Source organism: Aspergillus ibericus (assembly GCF_003184845.1).
Source record: "Aspergillus ibericus CBS 121593 unplaced genomic scaffold BO80scaffold_32, whole genome shotgun sequence".
NCBI lineage: Eukaryota > Fungi > Ascomycota > Eurotiomycetes > Eurotiales > Aspergillaceae > Aspergillus > Aspergillus ibericus.
In genome coordinates, this window is record NW_020292130.1 from 234,461 (window position 1) to 252,001 (window position 17,541).

The window sequence follows — 17,541 nt, forward strand, 5'->3', positions numbered from 1 at the left end:
TTGGGTTAGTTACAACTATGGAGTATTACGGAGTATGTGTGGAAGCAGTACGGGAGGGCTAGATGGTTATACTAGTGTTTAGCGTGTAAATGAATTTTGCATTAATGGTCAATTGCAAGGGTTGTTTGGTGCAGTTCTGCTGAAGTCTCATTATGGGACGACTAGATGGAATATCACCATGGCAGAGTTACTCTGATTTGAATTAACCTCAATCTGCAGATTCATGGTGTATCGATTCATCAACTCATGGTCCAACGTCACGGACGTCGATGCTGTGCAGGAATTACATGAAAGCCCTCCTGTCTCCATTATGCATACAGTATCTTCCCGACAGGTATAGGCGTAGTCACGGCCGGCCACCGAGCCGCACCTCGCTCTATACGCGGAGCATGCACCCCGAACGCAGACCCCGAACGCAACCCCTGCAATGCCGTTCGAAGAATGCTGGCAATAGAGCTCCTTCCTCCACATGCTCATGCTTCGCGAGAGTCCCGAGCACCATCCCTTTGTCGTCGGGTCTTGCCCGATCCCGCCGACCTGACTAGTTAGCATGCTTCCGATAGATCGTCTGGCAACACTTACATGCTGATCCGTCGAGCGACGGTGGCCAAACCAGCATCGTTCTCCGCCTCATGATGAGCACGCTCCAGGGCAATACGGCGATCCTCCTCACTCCGCCGGAAGACCTCCTCCTGCGACGGGGGCAGACGCTCGTTCTGCAAGTCGACCTTACGGGCATCTTCGAAGTTGGTGATGGCCTGCTTGATACCCTCCGCTCCCAGCATCAGAGTACCCGCCGGGAGACGACCTCCAGCAGCGGTCTTGAGCTCGGTGACCCGCTCGGACTCTTCACGCAACACCTGGAACACACGTGACAGACGTCCAATAGCAAGAATCTTGTTCTTGATCGCCCGGCGCTTGAACTCGCTGCTCTCGACATCCATTTGCGCCGGAGGAGATGGAGGCGCAGTAGGTGACACGGACGTGGGGGTATCGTCTTCAAGCTCCTCCTTGGAGCAGGTGTTGAGAATGGCAATGAGCATGTCCGTGATCTTCTCACCCACGAAGGGGAGGGACCAGGTGAACACGTCCATAAAGTTCGGGAGCCAGTACGGGTGTGGCGTGCAGTTGAACTGTCGGATGTTCATGACGTTGTTCTCGTATTTCAGCACGGCGGCCTTGTTGTTGTAGACATCCAAGTAGTTGGGGGCACTGAAGATGGTCATCACACTCGGGAAGCCGGTCGTACGAGTCTTGCGGTACATGCGGTAACCAGCGTCCTGGGCTTCGTGCGCCCGAATGATGGAGAGGAGGTTGTTCTTTTCAAGGAACGCGCACGCCGCGGGGTATGAGAAGAAATACGAGCATCCGCGGACGCTGTTGTGAATGAAGTAATCGCCCGTCTTCTCCTGCCCAAACTCCTCCAGGGGATCGGCCCAGAGGATGTCGCACATCAGGCCGTGAGTGGGGGGCTCCCTAAAGCGATCAATCTGTCGCACATCAGCACTGCATCAGCACGCACCAACATAGGCAAACCGATAACCTACCGCCTTGATGTCTTCCAGAGTGTGCAGCTCCGGGCTGAGACCGCCGTGGATACAGAGGAACTGCTTGTTCATGACCGCCGCCAGCGGCAACGAGCAAAACGACTCGATGCACGCCTCGTAGATGCGCTCGCTGTACTTGTGCTTGCACTCCAGCTTGAAAGTGAAGTAATCCGTCAAGTGTCTACACTCGTGATTACCCCGCAGCAGCCAGAGCGTATTCGGATACCAGATCTTCAGAGCCCAGAGATACAGGACACACTGTTTCCGTCAGTGGCAATCATCAGGCAGATTCGACCAACCCACCTCAATACTGAAATAACCTCTGTCCACATAGTCACCAAGGAACAGATAGCGAGTCTCGGAGGGGTCTCCACCGACTTCGAAGAGCTTCATTAGATCGTAATATTGTCCGTGAACATCACCGCACACAGTGATGGGCGCATCCATCTCCAGCAGGTTGGGCTCGGCCCGGAGCAGCTGCGTGCCGGCCTGTATGATCCATAGCGCCTGATCTTCGGTAAGGCGGCCTTCGCGGTAGAAGTGCTGCTTAAGGAACTGGAGGTTGGGCTTGGAAGGGTCTTCACGAGACCAGAACAAATCGTCCGGCGGGGTGTTCAACGCCGGCGCTTGCACCTCTGGAGGATGCCGGCGATTAGAATGGAGCTACCAAACGGTAGAAAGTGAAGGGGGGATCGCCGCATTACCTTTGATTACTCGCTCCTGGGTGGACACCTGAGTGCCATCTTCCATAACATGTAACGTAAAGTCGATCTCCGGGACCGGCTTTTTGTCCGTCACCGCACGCGCGATAGTGCGATCCATGGTGACTAGAGATGTAGAGAGGACACCGATCTTGGATCTGGGGAAATCGCAAGAACTTTGTGCCCCGGGGGGTGGAGAGGAGGCGAGAAAAGGGGAAGAGCTGCAACGCGGAGCCCAGTTGTTGGTGGGGGTTAAGCGGCGGCGGGATGGATTTCACACGCGAGACGAGGCGGAGGTCTAGTGGCGTCAGGAACGAGCTGGACGTCACCGAGGCCTGGGAGGGACAAGATGGGAGACAGAGAGAGGCCAGGCGATCAGGGGAAGCGAGGAGGTAAAAATTGAGGGGAAGAGAGACACGAGGAGAAGGCCGAGAAGGGCGATGGAGAGCGCCGGGCAGTGCAACCCGAATAGGAGATGGTCACTTCAGCTACTCCGTACTATCTCCTGAGTTCTGAAGCCTTGGGAGGCTGAAAGATGGGCGGCGCGTGAGCTGACACGGGTTCTGCAGAGGGCAGACTGCCGCTACGGAGACTCGGGAGCTAATCAGCAATACTTCCTGCTCATTCAGTCCGTCAGGCGTCTATCAATGATGGCTTCATTGATTCGTGTGTTGCTCGACGTCAGACCAACCGTAATTACCGTAATTCTCAGCCGGCCCATCATTACCGGATAGTTACCATCGGTTACAGTCCCTGTATTCTATTACGCGGGGACCTTCCGTCACTCTCCTCCTCCTCTCTATCTCCGTCTCCTTCTCTCTCATGTGTATCTCCAGCTACTCTCTTTCTTAATCTGCCATGTACGAATCCTACCGTAAGTCACTCCTTCTCTTTGGCTGTCCCCACTGACACCATCAGGCCCCCATCCCCTGCTGGCCCAGGTCGCTCTGACCGTCTCCCCCTTTATCAACCTCCCCACTTCCGTCACTCTCCCCTACACCTACAAATCCGTCCCCTCGACCCTCCCCCCTTCTGTAACCGTCGACCCCAGTAACCCCGACGCCAAACCTCGCTACATTGTCTCGCCCAGTGGGGAGCATGCCGCCTCCCCGGAGGAGATCCTCGCCGCCTGCAACTCCCTTGAGCAGCACCTGAACAAGACCCGCAGCGACGCCGAGAAGGCGATCCGGGACTGGGAGGACTCGATCACCCAGCGAGACCTAGCAGAGAAGAGGCGTGTGGCTCCAGGATGGTTGGACAGAGATGAGAAAATACTCCAACCCCTTCAGCCAAGTAATGCGACGTCGGCCCATCGAGCACATGGTCAACCCCAACCGAGTCTCCTCGACAGCTCATTCTCCGACCCCAGCGCTGCCGCATTGCCCTCGATGGTACCGCGAGACGAGGGCGAGGAGCTGGATCGAGCATTTGGCGGTCTGGATGTGAAATGAGTGGCTACATAACTGGAATATAACACCATCGGGATGCTATGGGAGCACCTGGAATTGATCCATACACGGGACACCGCAGATGCCATGACCCCTTACCTGGGGTAGCACACCCTCTCGGGCTCTCCAGGCTGCGGCAATTCTAAGCTTGCGCACCGCATCCTGCAAGAGATCGCAGGGGCAGCTTTGCATCCGGACCAGCTGGGCGGCAGACCGCAGTAGTCCACCGCGCCAGGCGAGGGATAGCCATGTTTGGTACCACCTGAACGAGCAGACCAGGATACCCAATTGAACCTAGAAGTCTAGACATCAATCAAGTAACACTGCCTTTCATATTCCATGCACGCGCATAAAGTTTCCGCAGGGTACGGAGTACCCAATCGACACCGGATAGTAGGCACCCGCCCGCGGCGGATATCAATCAGCACCAGCTATCGATTAGCTCTGCTCCGCCGAAGCTTCTTCCTCCACCACTCCACCAACTTCTCACCATCCACCCAACATCACCACCACAACCACACACCCCCAGTTCTTCAAAATGGAGACCCTCACCACACCCCCCGACACCACCTCCTTCATCCCTCTCGCCGAACACCAATCCCGCACCCCAAGTTCCTTCCACTCCGGCCCAGCAGTCCTGTACTCCCACCACCAAAACTGCAAATTGGTTATCCTGGAGCGCGATGTCCTCGCCATCCCAGCCCTGAGCGCTCTGCGCGGATCCCCCTCCACCGCAAACGGCACATCCAGTACCACCGACGAAGACAAGGAAATCGTCATCGAGGGTGTGAACGTCTGGGTTACATCTGAGTGAGTCCTACCTCCACCTCCACCCTACCTCCACCCTACCTCCAATCCAAAATCCAACCGCAACCACCTACCCAAACCAACCCAATACCCACGATACTAACAATGAACCACCAACCAGGAAATTCCTCCTCCACAACCCAACCACCACCAGCGGCCTGTCAATCCCCTACCCCACCATCCACCTACACGCGATCCAGCGTCTCCGTCTCCCCACCTCCCCGGAAGAAGAAGAACAAGTCCAGGGATTATACATGCAACTCGCGCACCCCTCCCCGGCACCATACACCTCCGCCGACGACGAAGAAGAACCCCTAATTATCACGATCGTTCCTGGGCCTGCGATCACCCAACAACAACAAGAAGACGAGGTTGAGGAAGAGGAGAAAGAAGAAACGCCCACGCAAACCCTCTACGCTGCCGTATTGGCGTGCTCGAATCTGCATCCGGATCCGGTGGAGGATGGGGACGAGGATGAGGGTGAAGAGGAGGGTGGATTGTTGCAGGCTGGGTTGGTTTCTATGGGGAGTACGGAGGGGGGATTGCCCCCGCCGGTGGAGGGGAGCTCGGGGTGGATTACGGCGGAGAATATGCATGAGTTTTTTGATGAGGAGGGGAATTGGATTGCGGGGGGGGAGGAGCCGAGTTTGTCGTTGGGGCCTGGGGCGGGGACCGTGAGGCAGAGGGAGGATGGCGAGGGGGGTGAGGAGGAGGGGGTGAATGGGGAGGGCGAGAGTGAGGAGACGAAGTGGAGGAGGACGGACTAGGTTGGTTTGGATACGTAACGATAGAATGATATCCAACGCGAAAAGTTACATGCATGGACGGTCACCCGAGCCAAGATTACATTATTTTGAATTACCCTAACTACGCTTATCTTTACAGTGAATAGTAGACACGCCCGCATGCTAACCAAGCAAAGGAGACAGACAAGAAACGAATCTCCGGACCCTCCGGAGCAACAGCACCTACTCCTTCAGAAACCCGTCACCGTCATACAAGCTCGCCGGGGTCGCGGCGCCGATCCCCAATCCCACCGGCTTTTTCGTCGGGGTGCGAAACCCTTGTCGGGCAGCGTAGTTGGGTTTGCCCGGCGATTTGTCCGCGGGCCCGTGGCTCTTTTGCCGTTCCGCTCGTGGTGCCTTGCCGTAGTTGCCAGAGGGCTCACTGGGCGCGACTGACGACTGCCGGGGCCCTTTGCGTTCGGACGCCTTGTCTTCCCAGATAGGGACAATTATTCCGCCGTTCGCGAGGAGTGGCTTGGACATGCCAGACGATGACTGTCGGTGGTGCTGCGGCGGCGGCCCCTGTCTGATCGACGGGGCATCATTCCGGCTGGAGTGCCCCGGGGGGGCCTGACTCCGTGGGCCTATCAGTTGTCTAGTGTCCCTTGATGTATCAGCTGCGCTTCGTCCCTGCTCCTTTCTCTGGTTTGGAGGGCGTTGACGCGCGGGGGGGCTTAATGGAGCCCTGACATTATCCTCAAGCGTGTTCAAGGAGCGATAGCTGTTGCGTGCTGCCGACTTCGGCGGAGGGTGCCGCGGTCCCTTGACGGCGGAGCGACGGGGACTGCCGGGGTTGGAAGAGTTCTCGAACCCCGTCGGCGAGCTGTTGTAGTTCGGGATCATCCAGACCGGACTATTCTTTTCCGGAGACGGTGTACTCGACAAACTGGTATCAATCTTGGGGGGCGGGAGAGTCGTGACGATCTCGGGCAATGACTTTTCAAGGTCCATAATGCGGAGAGTGCTATCCGTGGCATCGGTGGGCGGATTCACCCTTCGCTTCGGCGGTCCCTGGGGTCCCTGGGAGTTGCGCGGCGGCTCATCGGGCAACTCTGTGATTCGCGGGTGTTCCTTATGCTGATCCTGGTAGCTGTTTCTGTCCACGGAAAAGCTAGAGACACTGGAGCGAAGTGATATATGAGGTGTGGATAGGCTGGATACCTGGGCCCCGCTCTCGAGCTCAGGCTCCTCGGCCATTGGAGAGAAAACAGAGCCCCCGAATGTGATGGGTGGATGGATTGAGATGCGGACACAGTTCTGCCGGCGGTGCCCCTTGCGCGTACCATTGCCACCTTTGAGTGCAGACGGCAGCGGCGGTTTTAGATGACCAGCTGGGCCCTGTAGGGGAACTTCCTGCATTCCAGCACTGACTGGCCTCTGCCGTGAGGCGGGGTCATTGATCGTGTCGGGATTGCCTGTCCCATTGTAGAAGGGATCCAACTCTCGTCGTTGATCCCCATGCATGGTATGCCGCTGCATTTGGCTGAAGTGCGGCAACAAGCCTCCACTGGATCCGGACGGGTTGAGCGAAGGGGGACGACTCAGGTCTAGAGGCTTCACCCACAAGGACGAGTCCCGCCTAGACTTGCTTTCAGACAGAGACTCGCTGCGGCGTGGCGGTGGGCTGATGCGTTCCATCGAATGGGTCGGGCTTCGCGTGGTCAAGCTGCGACGAGGAGAGGTGCGGTCTGGTTCAAGCCTCTGGCCCTCCCACATCGCGCTAGCCGATGCAGGGAAAACGAATGGAGATGGCACGACTGGGCCGGGTGTGGTACGCCCTCTGCGATCATATTCCATTCGCCCGACATCGTTGGCATCAAACGGGGCGAACGTGGGGCAAGGGGGTAACGCTGGCGAGGTAAAAGTACTGTCCAGATTGGTCGATGTACGCCGGCTATCTTCCAGAATGGAGCTGTCGGCGGTCTCGAGACTCAGCGATGAGAGCCCGGTAGTATCATTCTTGGAGAGACGAAAGCGATTCGGGGGGTAAGCACACGGCGGCGGAGGGACCGGCTGCTCGGGGGCAGCTCCGGCCGTCTGGGACGTGATGCTTCCCCCTCGGAGCCCGCTACTACTGTAGGGCGGCCCATCTGGCTTATCCTCCATGAGCGGATACAGGTTACCAGACCGTTCCCTTTGGTGCATCAATGGCCACGCTCCGGAGACTGGTCGGATGGTCATGTTCGCTCTGATCTGCTCCTCTTCCCGGTCGGGCGTGTGTCTCGGGGTGGTCTCCGTTGCCAGTTCGAATGCTCCCTCGACCGCGGAGTTGGTCACACCTTCATCAATACCGGACACTGTCGGCGAAGCAGACTGGCGCTTCTCCGATCGCTCTGTCAGCGGGGACAGCGAACTCAGGCGCTGGGACCCGAGAAGGTGTCTGGACAATCGTGCTGATCGGCTCGACAGGGATCGGGTGAGGGAACGGCGCATCTCACGGGCTTTTTCCTCCAAGGGAGACGACGTGTCGGACTCGATTGGGGACTGGATGAGACTCTCCCGAGATGAGAGTACTCCCCATTCGGACGGCTTTCCGTATGGAAGCTGTCCATACTGTCGTAACGCGGTGCCCTCTTCCCTCGATAGTTCCGTCAGCGTCTCGCCGTGGTATTGCTGCAGGGCATATCCATCATGTTTCGCGTTTGCCACAGCCAGCGACAAGCGATCCTGACGGACCCTTATCCAAATGACCGTGCCAACTATGGCCGAAACGATGAAGATGACGGAACAGCTGACGGCAATCGCGATCACCGTAGTCAAAGGCGGCATTGTCGTTTCTTCCTGCTATCGGTGCAAGCTCGCCACCTGTTTTCTTGACGTAGGACGTGTTAACCCATGCACTCGAGTCGCTGCCTATTCTGCTTCTGGAAGTCGATGCCAGGTTGAGGATATCCGGGCGACATTCACAAGGGCTGAAGACCAGGCAAGAGTAGCAACCGCAAGCCACGGAAACGCCAGCACAAGAGGAAGCAAAAGACAAGCAGATCCATGATGGATGGAGGAGGCGCGCTCGTGAGGGGAGCATTGCGTTTGTTATGGCAGCCGGCCGGAGCACGGGAATGCGGTAGCATTATTGTCGGGTACGCGAGGAATGCTGGCAGGACAGCTTCTCTTTCACCCTACATAGTGGGAGATATTAGCTCACGAGGGAGGATCCTCATCAAACCAAATCCAGGTCTCAGGATTCCTGAGATGTTTGGAGCCAATGGATGCCTCGGAAGACGACAGCCGCCAAGGTGTGGTAGATCTACAACCGCGTCCATCGGACTGATAACTGGAAGAATGTCAGCAACACGGAAGAAATTGAGCAGCCTGTTCTCGGACGTTGTGGAGCGTGTCGAATTCCAATGTTGTTTTCCATGGAGGATAAACACGAAGCATATTGTGCGATTCGCCATGGGCCACTACTAGTAAGCTCCCGGCCTGTCATTTGAGGGTGATGCGGGGAATTCAGCAATCTTAGCATGCCATCACACCGCGTGCATGCTGTAGCTTCGAACCCGAACCAGCCTCGAGAGCACTGACAGGAGACACTTGCATTGCATGTAAACTCTGTCTCTTGTCGGGGTGAAGTGAGGTCAGAGTGGAGAGGACGGGAAGTAGAAGAGGAGATGAGGAGAAGCGGAGAAGAAGCGGAGGCGGAGACTTTCCTGATTTGGCAAACAGCGGTCACGGGCTGGGAGACGGAGACTTTCCCAATTTGGCGGCCTGTCCCAGCCGGTTCCGCCGGGCTGCTCGCTGTTACACCTCCTCCTCAGGAGAGAGTAGATGCTTTCTATTGACCTGGGTGGATCTAGCGGGGCAGCATGAGTCCTAGAATTATCCTACCCAGCACATGCTGGCCCGCGGCATCGACTAAGCAACATCTCCAATCCATCCAAGCTATGGCGAATCGTCTAGACAAGGAGACATCCAATGATGGGGATTCGGGCGATAAGGAAGGAAACCGAATACTGCAGAAGCAGAGTATGGCGCCGATGTCAACCCACGCCGACTCCCAATCCCTATGGACAGGCTTCTAGACTGCCATCCCGCTGGCGACTGGCGCTTAGTGTCATTGGAACCCACCGGCGAGAAGCAGCTGCAGTTCGGCCAGTCGGAGCAGCTATTCAACCCGGGATAACGCGAGTCCAGCGCAACTGCAAATCCGAAGAGAAGACAATGGCTCAGGGCCCCTCCTAGTGGGGTAGCACGTTGACCGTCGTGTGTATATTAAGCTCTGTCTGGCGGCATATAAAGACTGCCTGCCAGCTGGTCGATTCGTCTTCATCCCACTCTCTTCTACGCCTCTTTACTCGCCTTAAAACTTCCCGTTACTCTACAATTCAACATGGCTGCCAACCCTGTACAGAATGGACTCTTCGTCCATGAGAACACTGCCCCTCCTGCCCACCCCAGCTTGCTGAGCATGTTCTCCCTGAAGGGCAAGACGGCCATCGTCACAGGCGCCGGTGCAGGCATCGGTCTGGCCGTGGCCCATGGCCTTGCTGAAGCCGGTGCCAACGTGGCCCTGTGGTGGGGTTCTAATAGCAGTTGCAACGAGCGGGCAGCCGAGATCGCCTCCAAGTATGGCGTTCAGAGTCAGTGGCCTCGGCCCTCCACCTGCAGCAAACGTATTTTACTAACTTCGACCAGCCAAGGCTTACCAGGTCGATGTTACCAACGCGGATGCCGTGAAGGCGGCCGTCGACCAGGTCGTGCAGGACTTTAACGGTCGACTGGATGTTTTCATCGCCAATGCCGGTATTCCCTGGACCAAGGGGCCCATGGTCGACGGGCCGCTGGACCACTACACGAGTGTGGTTGATATCGATTTGAACGGCACCTTTTACTGCGCCAGGGCGGCGGCGGCGCACTGGCGGAGACAGAAGGAGGAGGGCACCGACATTAACGGGAACAAGCTGGACAACTTTACTTATGGTAGCTTTGTGGCTACTGCTTCCATGAGCGGTCACATTGTCAACTTTCCTCAGATGCAGGCGGCATACAACGCCTCCAAAGCGGCAGTCATCCATCTCTGTAAGTGATTTGTTACAGTTTTGCTGCATTCTATGTACTAATCCAACACCAGGCAAGTCGCTGGCCGTCGAATGGGTCAAGTTCGCGCGCGCCAACACCATCTCCCCGGGATACATCGCGACTGAGATCTCCAATTTCATTCCGGCGGAGACCAAGAGCATCTGGAAAGACAAGATCCCGATGGGCCGTGAGGGACAACCGGAGGAGCTAAAGGGAGCATACCTGTACCTGGCGTCGGATGCCTCCAGCTATACGACCGGAGCGGACTTGGTGGTAGATGGCGGCTACTGCGCTCCGTAATTCAATTATAATAGATAGCTGTCATTGATAAATACACATAGACCATGAACTGTCCACCCTACCACTAACAGCCCCTCCTAAGCTTCAGCAACAACCGAACCAACCACCATACCGTGGCGCCTCTAGCCCAAGCCACCAGCTCAAAATAACGCTGCCACGAACCGTACGTCGTGGCTTGCAGCTAGCCAAATAACTACCCAAGCTCCCGACCGGACATGAATTCCTCGGGATCGGCAATTCAACCATCGCGTGACAGCCCTCCACTAAGTTTGGAGTACGGAATACTAATAAATTATAAATGTGACCCGTCCATCCTCATATTCATCCATCTCATCTATCTCTACTTCCTTCCTTCTTTCTTCTTTTACCCCTCCGAGCATACAATCTCAGATTCACAGTGAGTTAAATGGACTGAAATTGGGATTAAAATGTGTTATTGGTCGTTCTGAACATAATCCACGATCTTTTTCACTATCGAATCGACTATTCTGTCTATCCAGTCTGAGTCCAAGTTGTTGTTTGCATTCGTATTTGAAGATTCGTGGGTTGAAAGTAATGGGGAGGGCGGCTCTAAAACATCCGCGTAGAGGAGGGAGGTTTGGGGGTCGAAGTATTTCGTAAGGGGGGTTGCAGGTATCCTATAGATATTTGTTGGTTAGTTAAATAGATAACATGTAGATAAGTAAGTAGAGTGTGGGGGTAGTGATGATGACGTGGGGGTTGTATATACTGCTGAGAGGGACATTCAGGTTCCTGCGTCGGTAGACGGGTATATGTCTCCGGTGATGGTCTCGGACGTGAGAATGCAGAGAAGATTGACTTGCGATGCAAAATAAGGACGAAGAGAAGGGAGAGGAGCAGACTGATCGCGGGGATGAGGGGGAGCATTGCTTTATTCCGTATTCCTGTTGATAGGGTGTGAAGTGAGGTGTGTATTTAGTAGGTAGCTCTACTAGAATTTGAAGTAGACATCACTGGATGGTCTACATTGAAGAACATCGATCAAACCAAACATGCAATGCGAACAAACATCTGTTGCTGTGTTACCAGCATCACTCCCAGTCTTTCTCTCCCTTCCTTCTCTACATAGTACAACTAGGACTCATGCCGTCCATCTACTAACTAGTAGTCCTCCATCCACCCAAAATACACAGCCTCCCACCTGACCATCCCATCACACTGACTACGAGCAGCATCACTTGACTCCCTCCAACCCAAACCCAACCCCACCACCCTGACCCAAGTCCATCACAGCCCATCATTCCTACTTATAGTAAACTCAGACCCTCTTATCTCATGCCCAGTGATCTCATCCAACTACTGACCCCATCACACTTCCTGATCCATCATGTGCCAACCGCAGCGATGTATACTGCGCAACTAGATTTCTACCATTATTCCTTATCCTTCTGTACTCTTACTTAGTACTCTAGGGGAAGAAGGTTAGGATGAGAATGTATATATATCCTCTGCTCTTGGTTTACTTTGGTTCAGTTTCTACTGGAAATAAATAATGTGGTACCCCAGATACCCTCCCCTCCCATATCTATAAATATATGTATATACTCCGTATATATATCCCCAAGCAAGATGCCTCACGCCACCACCACCACCACTCCACCTCTCTCCGAGGAAGAGGAACTAGTACGCACCCCCCCATACCACCCATTAATTCCACCAAGCTAACACGGAAGATAATAGCACCTCTCCACCCAAGAAGCCCTAACCTGCACCACCTGCGCCATCACCCACATTCCCAAGACCATCTTCCACCGGGACCAGACCACCGGCATCTACAATACATCCCGGAGTCCACCGTTCCAAGTTACCAGCGGGACTTGGATTCCTAGAGAGGAGGAACATCTAGCGCCGGAAGAAATGCCCACATCCTCATTATCCTCAGTCAACTACGACCACCAAGACAATGATAACAATCATGATAATGACGATACTACACCCCCCCACCCCCCTCACGACCCTACCCACGACCGTCACCCCTCCGACCCCTTCACTCGCTACCAACTAGCCTACCACATCCACATCCACTACCTCCTCCGCCGAGGGGTATTATCCCTCTGCCGAGATGTGAAAGACGTATACGAGCTGAAAGCATGGAGGGGCAAGATACACGAGATGGATATGAGACAGCCCCGGGAGGAGAAAGAGGGGGTAGGATGGCAGACGCGGTCGAGAATGGGATGGGTGAATGATGGGAATCTGTTGATGGTGTATCAGATGGCGTTGTGGAGGAAACGCGGGGCGGGGAGGTTGAAGAGGGTGGAGGAGAGTAGGGCCAGATGGGCGGGGATTGTGGAGGAGAGGAGGAGACAGCGGCAGAAGCAGAGGGGTAGTGTGCGGGTGAGGGTGTATTGTTCGCAGGCGGGGGATCGGTGTTTGCTTAGGGAGGTGGAGATGGATGAGGTGGGAGAGAAGATTCGATGAGTTGTGGTGGTGTAGGTTCGAGGGACGCATCACGGGCTACGAGCATGTTGTCTATACATTGCTCGGATAGAGCTGGAGGTATGGGAGGGGAGGAATGAAGGGCACATGTCGCGTCTATTGCCGTGTCCTACCGCCTGCCTTGCTTTTGTACCATGTACATGCACCAACTGGTGATTCAATCATATCATTTCATCACATACAGCGCTCGGTGATATCCAATGTCGCTGCTATCAACTATTCCACAGACATGCAGTCATCCGGGTCATAATATCCCCCAGATGGCCGCATCCCAAACAACATCGCTTCAATCGCCTCATGCCCTTCATACTCGTCCTCTCCATCCAACGTCTCTTCCTCGCCCAGAGCGTCCCGGGCGGTAAGCCGCGACACCATCTTCTGGTTGACACGATAGCAAGAGAGCATTTCAGTCGTCACAGTCCGGGCCGGCAGCGTGCTCGTCTTGATTTGACAGAGTATTTCTCCAAAGGCGTGCATCACAAAGCTGGAACGGGGATGCATAAAGTATGTGTACGACGCGAGAACCCGGAGCCATTCGTCTCGACTGTGTTGCCACACCTGGACCAACGGATGATTGCCAGACGGAGGAGGAATGGCTCTGGCTTCATCAGCAGCCTCCAGGGTGAGAGGTGAGAATGAGTTCTGACCCCCTTGTAGAGAATTTCTCCATCGTTCGAAGAAGCCACTGATTTTCTTCAATTGCTGGGCGGCGCGGTATAGTTCCCCGCCTCCTTGCCGGTCTAACTGAACCTGTTCTTCCAGCGTCTGCCATGGCCGTATGAGATCCTCATCTTTGCTGCATGCCTCCTCTTCGGGGTATGCTTTCTCGAGCTTCGTCAGCATTTTGCGCTGCTCGTCGCGGGCTACCTCGAATCGGAGATAATCGATGATATTGGATTTCTTATACCGCCGCGTGGGATTCTTATAGGCGGGCAGTTCGCGCACCCTCGGACTGATCTTCTTGCGATACTTTTGCCAAGATCGTTCCGGGAGGTGTACGCCACCTTTGCGGCCGTCAACCAAGTGGCTGAGGAGACAGGCCAGCTCCTTCGCCTTGGCTGAGTCAATTGACTCTTCGTAGGCGATCTTCTCATGCTCCACGGTACAGCGCCCGAGATTGGATAGAGTCAGGTTGAACGTGAATGCGCTCTGGAGAAACTCATCCATGGACTGGATGTCTCGCATCGGTACAGAATGTTTCGTAAGGCCAAAGTGCTCCGGGGGAAACTCGACACTCGGCAGATCCGTGTTGTCGAAGTTGCGCACGATATTCTGATCCCAGCAGATCCACGGCGTATCTCCGTCATAGTCCCCACCAGACAGCATGTGCGCCAAAGGAATATCCCCTTTGCTGGGAAAGACAATCACATCCTTGAAGTGTCGGAGCTCTTGTTTCCACACCGCTCGTCGGCGTTGGATATCGGAAGGGAGATGAGCGGGAAGACGGCCGACGAGAACGTCGACCCCGTCGAGCAGGTTGTCTTCAAATTGGCCATTGCCGTCGCGCCAGTTGTTGGAAAAGCCAAAGTGGACTTCATCTGGCTCCAACACTCCGTATGGGTCCGCAATACAGAAGGCATATGTCGAAAGGGGCACCTCGATATGGAGCTCATCCACATATCGATTGAGCAGCTCTCGAAGGCACTTGCCAAGTCGCTTACGAAGGGGATAGAAGCTCCGCGGACCAAAACCAGCTTCGGTGAGCCGGATGATGAATTCCGCATCGTTGCTCATCCACTGTTCATAACGCAAGGCCTTCTGTGAGATCAGCCCCACGCCATCATCTCCCGACGGCCGGATCTTCTGGACCAGACTCCGACAGAGCACCGGGCTATCGGACTTGAGAACCTCCGCAAAATCTTGATAAACCGACTGAATCCCTAACCGGGTCAGGTCAGCAATGTGTTCCTTCACATGCCCACCATGTTCCAAGATGGCCAAGAGCTGCGTGTTCAGATCCACGGGGTGCAACGGTTTCGACCAATTGACCACCTCGAACGTCAGCTGCTCATCGTCGACAGGCCCTTGCCACCCATGTGGATGGGGTTTAATCTTCAACTGCGAGTCGGAGATTTGAATCCAGATGTCATCTCCGCCCGCGGAGATCTCGGACTGGTGCCGGTCGACCATCCATAACCCCTTGGCGCCGGCAATTCTCCCTTGAAACGCGCTCGGAGTAATCCCCGTCAGGCCCAACGAGTCACAGATCTGATTGGCTAGGCCCCGGGACATTAAAGCGCAGCCATCATTCATCACCGGGCGGTTGGGCGCGTCGGATAACGGCAAGACCTGTTGTGGCTTCAGCACCACTGTAGCGAACGTCTTCGAGAGACCCAAGGAGAAGCGCTGAAACAACTTGCAGTTGGACTGGCTGCGATTTGCTTCTCGAGGCATGTGCCAGTCAATGAGGGCATCCAGACTCATGGGAGTATGCCGACTACTGTCCTGGTTAGGAGGAGCAACAGAGGGGACCGGGCGTAACCCATGGTCAAAATCAATGCCATCAATAGCAAAGAAGTCAACCCGGAATTTAGGCTCGGACTTGATCTTCCGCTTGGTCTTGACCTCTTCCACAAAGAACGGTTTCCACGTCCTTCCCAAGCACCGGTGGACATTCTGTGTCAGCCATAAAGCCAAGGTTTCCCGCAAGAGGGTAGGCTGTGAGGGCAGTCGGAGATGCGATGGTGGCCGCGCCGGAGCTGGTATAGTGAGACTGAGAAACCTATCGGATCCAAATCGACGATGAAAGCGGCAGGTCCGTTCAGTTTTCAAGGGATTCAGCTTCATTTTGAGGATCCCTTTCTCGGATTCATCACACCATTCCAGGTCTCCCGTGAGAACAGTCACTTCAGAATGTTTGTCAGTCCGGAAACTTCCAGTAGCAGCCTCCCAAGCCTTGCGAGAAGGCTTCTCTGGAAGCCGTCTCCCATTACGCTGGTTGTGACCCGCGATCCACCCCCAAAAATCATCCAAAGTCTTGAAAGAGATACTGGAGCCAACCAGCATCTGATCCAACTGTATCCCCCACGCTCTAGCCACCCGCTCTAGTTCATATCGATACCGAAGGGGAACGGAGCTCGGGTATTGATAATCGAGGGAGAACGGTCCGAAGTGGATGAGCTCGCCCATGAAACCTCCTTCCACTGAGTACCGGGGCTCCTGGGGGAAGGCAGCTGAGGGTTGCGGTTCCTCGAAACTTGTCTCTTGGCTTAGCAAATGCCCTACCACAGAGTCCTCGTACATGGATTCGGAGTCCGGAATTCGCTCAGTGACATCAGTGACAGTCGACGTAAACGAGGTATCATAACGACCATTATTGGAATAAAGAAACGCGGAAGACGCCTCAGTCGTGGAGAAACTGAAGTTGGCACTGTTGTCCACCGTGGGAATTGCCTCATATCGCTGGTAATTGTCAGCAGCTGTCAGACGTTCCACGAACTTAGACGGTTTCTTCGTCATGTCTGTGGTCTTGGGGCTCTTAAAGATATGGACTGGCACTGTGGTAGTGGTGGGCTGTAATTCTAGGGCTCTATTGACACCTCCGAGGTCAAGATTGCAGACATCTTCCCTATCCATAGGAGTATCCGCTCGGTCTGCATCTTTGACCGGAGAGTTTGGAGCAGTATGGAATTCCTCCTCGATCGAAAGCCTCCTTTTCAGTGACTTGCCTGTAGCTGGTGGCTCTGCTGGAAGCCCGCCATCTCCCTTGAGTGCTGAAAAGGACCCTTTGTTGAGCAGATAGAGCTCGTCCTCTATTAGCCCTCCCAGGTATGTTAGGCGCTCATGTCTCTCATACTGTGAGATTCTCATGCATCCATTGCCAGTTAAGGTATCTCTCCCGGAGAAGCTTAAGAATGAACCCGGCATATGCCCCAAACGACTGGCTCTGTGAAGGTCTGTCGTTGATTGGGAAACGACCCATTCCTCGAAATTGTTCAGGATTTGATTCAGATCTACGCTCCGATCAAAATAGAGCCGTTTGAGTCGGCGGTAGATGCTCCACGAGAGGGAGCTATCAGTTCGCCCAATAGAGGGCGAGTAGATCCGTGGATTGGGGATGTCCAAATCAAACTGCTCATTGATCGAATCGACCAGCTGGCTCAGCTCCGGCCCGCTTCTGACCGGCGTCTGGGGAAAGACCATGGCCCCGGCGTGGGTGGCAACCGACGGCGCTCTCTTTAGTTTCTAGTCCAGACCTGCCAGTTCCTCGGTTGTTGCGGCGCAATTGCGTGGTGCGTCCCCGGAGGTCGATCAAGCGCTGGGCTCCCCACCTAAAAATCAAGCAGCGTAAACAAACGGGAGGCTCAAGTTCGACCGCGGTTTATCTCCCCATCACACACGGGTCTGCGGAGGGCCCAGACGGTCAAAGAAGAAGTATTGGAGGCAGCCAGGAGCGGAGGGAGGGGCATGAGCAGGGTGATGGAGGTGCAGACGTGAGTGAACTCCTGTTAGGACACTAACAGCTCCATGACAG

General features: G+C 55.1%; 7 protein-coding genes across 7 annotated transcripts; 4 read left to right on the forward strand and 3 right to left on the reverse strand.

Annotated features, from left to right (window-relative positions):
- Positions 1–88: 88 nt before the first annotated feature.
- BO80DRAFT_427023 (serine/threonine-protein phosphatase 2B catalytic subunit) lies at positions 89–2,869 on the reverse strand. The gene is made up of 5 exons (XM_025719905.1): positions 2,252–2,869; positions 1,851–2,182; positions 1,548–1,805; positions 583–1,490; positions 89–537 (listed from the first exon to the last, which is right to left on the reverse strand). Exons 1-5 carry the CDS (start codon positions 2,367–2,369, stop codon positions 474–476), a joined length of 1,680 nt encoding a protein of 559 aa, XP_025573246.1. The 5' UTR covers positions 2,370–2,869; the 3' UTR covers positions 89–473.
- A 163-nt stretch (positions 2,870–3,032) lies between these two features.
- On the forward strand, positions 3,033–4,024 carry BO80DRAFT_503701 (uncharacterized protein). The gene is made up of 2 exons (XM_025724392.1): positions 3,033–3,122; positions 3,167–4,024. Exons 1-2 carry the CDS (start codon positions 3,107–3,109, stop codon positions 3,697–3,699), a joined length of 549 nt encoding a protein of 182 aa, XP_025573247.1. The 5' UTR covers positions 3,033–3,106; the 3' UTR covers positions 3,700–4,024.
- Positions 4,025–4,164: 140 nt separating this feature from the next.
- Positions 4,165–5,270, forward strand: BO80DRAFT_386582 (Voldacs domain-containing protein; the record flags this gene model as incomplete). Its single annotated transcript, XM_025717020.1, has 2 exons — positions 4,165–4,506; positions 4,625–5,270. Exons 1-2 carry the CDS (start codon positions 4,235–4,237, stop codon positions 5,268–5,270), a joined length of 918 nt encoding a protein of 305 aa, XP_025573248.1. The 5' UTR covers positions 4,165–4,234.
- Positions 5,271–5,370: 100 nt separating this feature from the next.
- On the reverse strand, positions 5,371–8,166 carry BO80DRAFT_149577 (uncharacterized protein). Its single transcript, XM_025713770.1, has one exon. It carries the CDS (start codon positions 8,055–8,057, stop codon positions 5,472–5,474), a length of 2,586 nt encoding a protein of 861 aa, XP_025573249.1. The 5' UTR covers positions 8,058–8,166; the 3' UTR covers positions 5,371–5,471.
- Positions 8,167–9,618: 1,452 nt separating this feature from the next.
- Positions 9,619–10,607, forward strand: BO80DRAFT_360651 (putative carbonyl reductase; the record flags this gene model as incomplete). The annotated part of the gene is made up of 3 exons (XM_025715975.1): positions 9,619–9,868; positions 9,924–10,307; positions 10,360–10,607. The coding sequence occupies 3 exons, from the start codon at positions 9,619–9,621 to the stop codon at positions 10,605–10,607; spliced, it is 882 nt and encodes a 293-aa protein (XP_025573250.1).
- Positions 10,608–11,935: 1,328 nt separating this feature from the next.
- BO80DRAFT_503705 (uncharacterized protein) lies at positions 11,936–13,340 on the forward strand. The gene is made up of 2 exons (XM_025724393.1): positions 11,936–12,251; positions 12,309–13,340. Exons 1-2 carry the CDS (start codon positions 12,198–12,200, stop codon positions 13,047–13,049), a joined length of 795 nt encoding a protein of 264 aa, XP_025573251.1. The 5' UTR covers positions 11,936–12,197; the 3' UTR covers positions 13,050–13,340.
- On the reverse strand, positions 13,163–17,483 carry BO80DRAFT_427027 (RNA dependent RNA polymerase). The gene has a single exon (XM_025719906.1). The coding sequence runs from the start codon at positions 17,208–17,210 to the stop codon at positions 13,284–13,286; it is 3,927 nt and encodes a 1,308-aa protein (XP_025573252.1). The 5' UTR covers positions 17,211–17,483; the 3' UTR covers positions 13,163–13,283.
- Between the last annotated feature and the right edge of the window lie 58 nt (positions 17,484–17,541).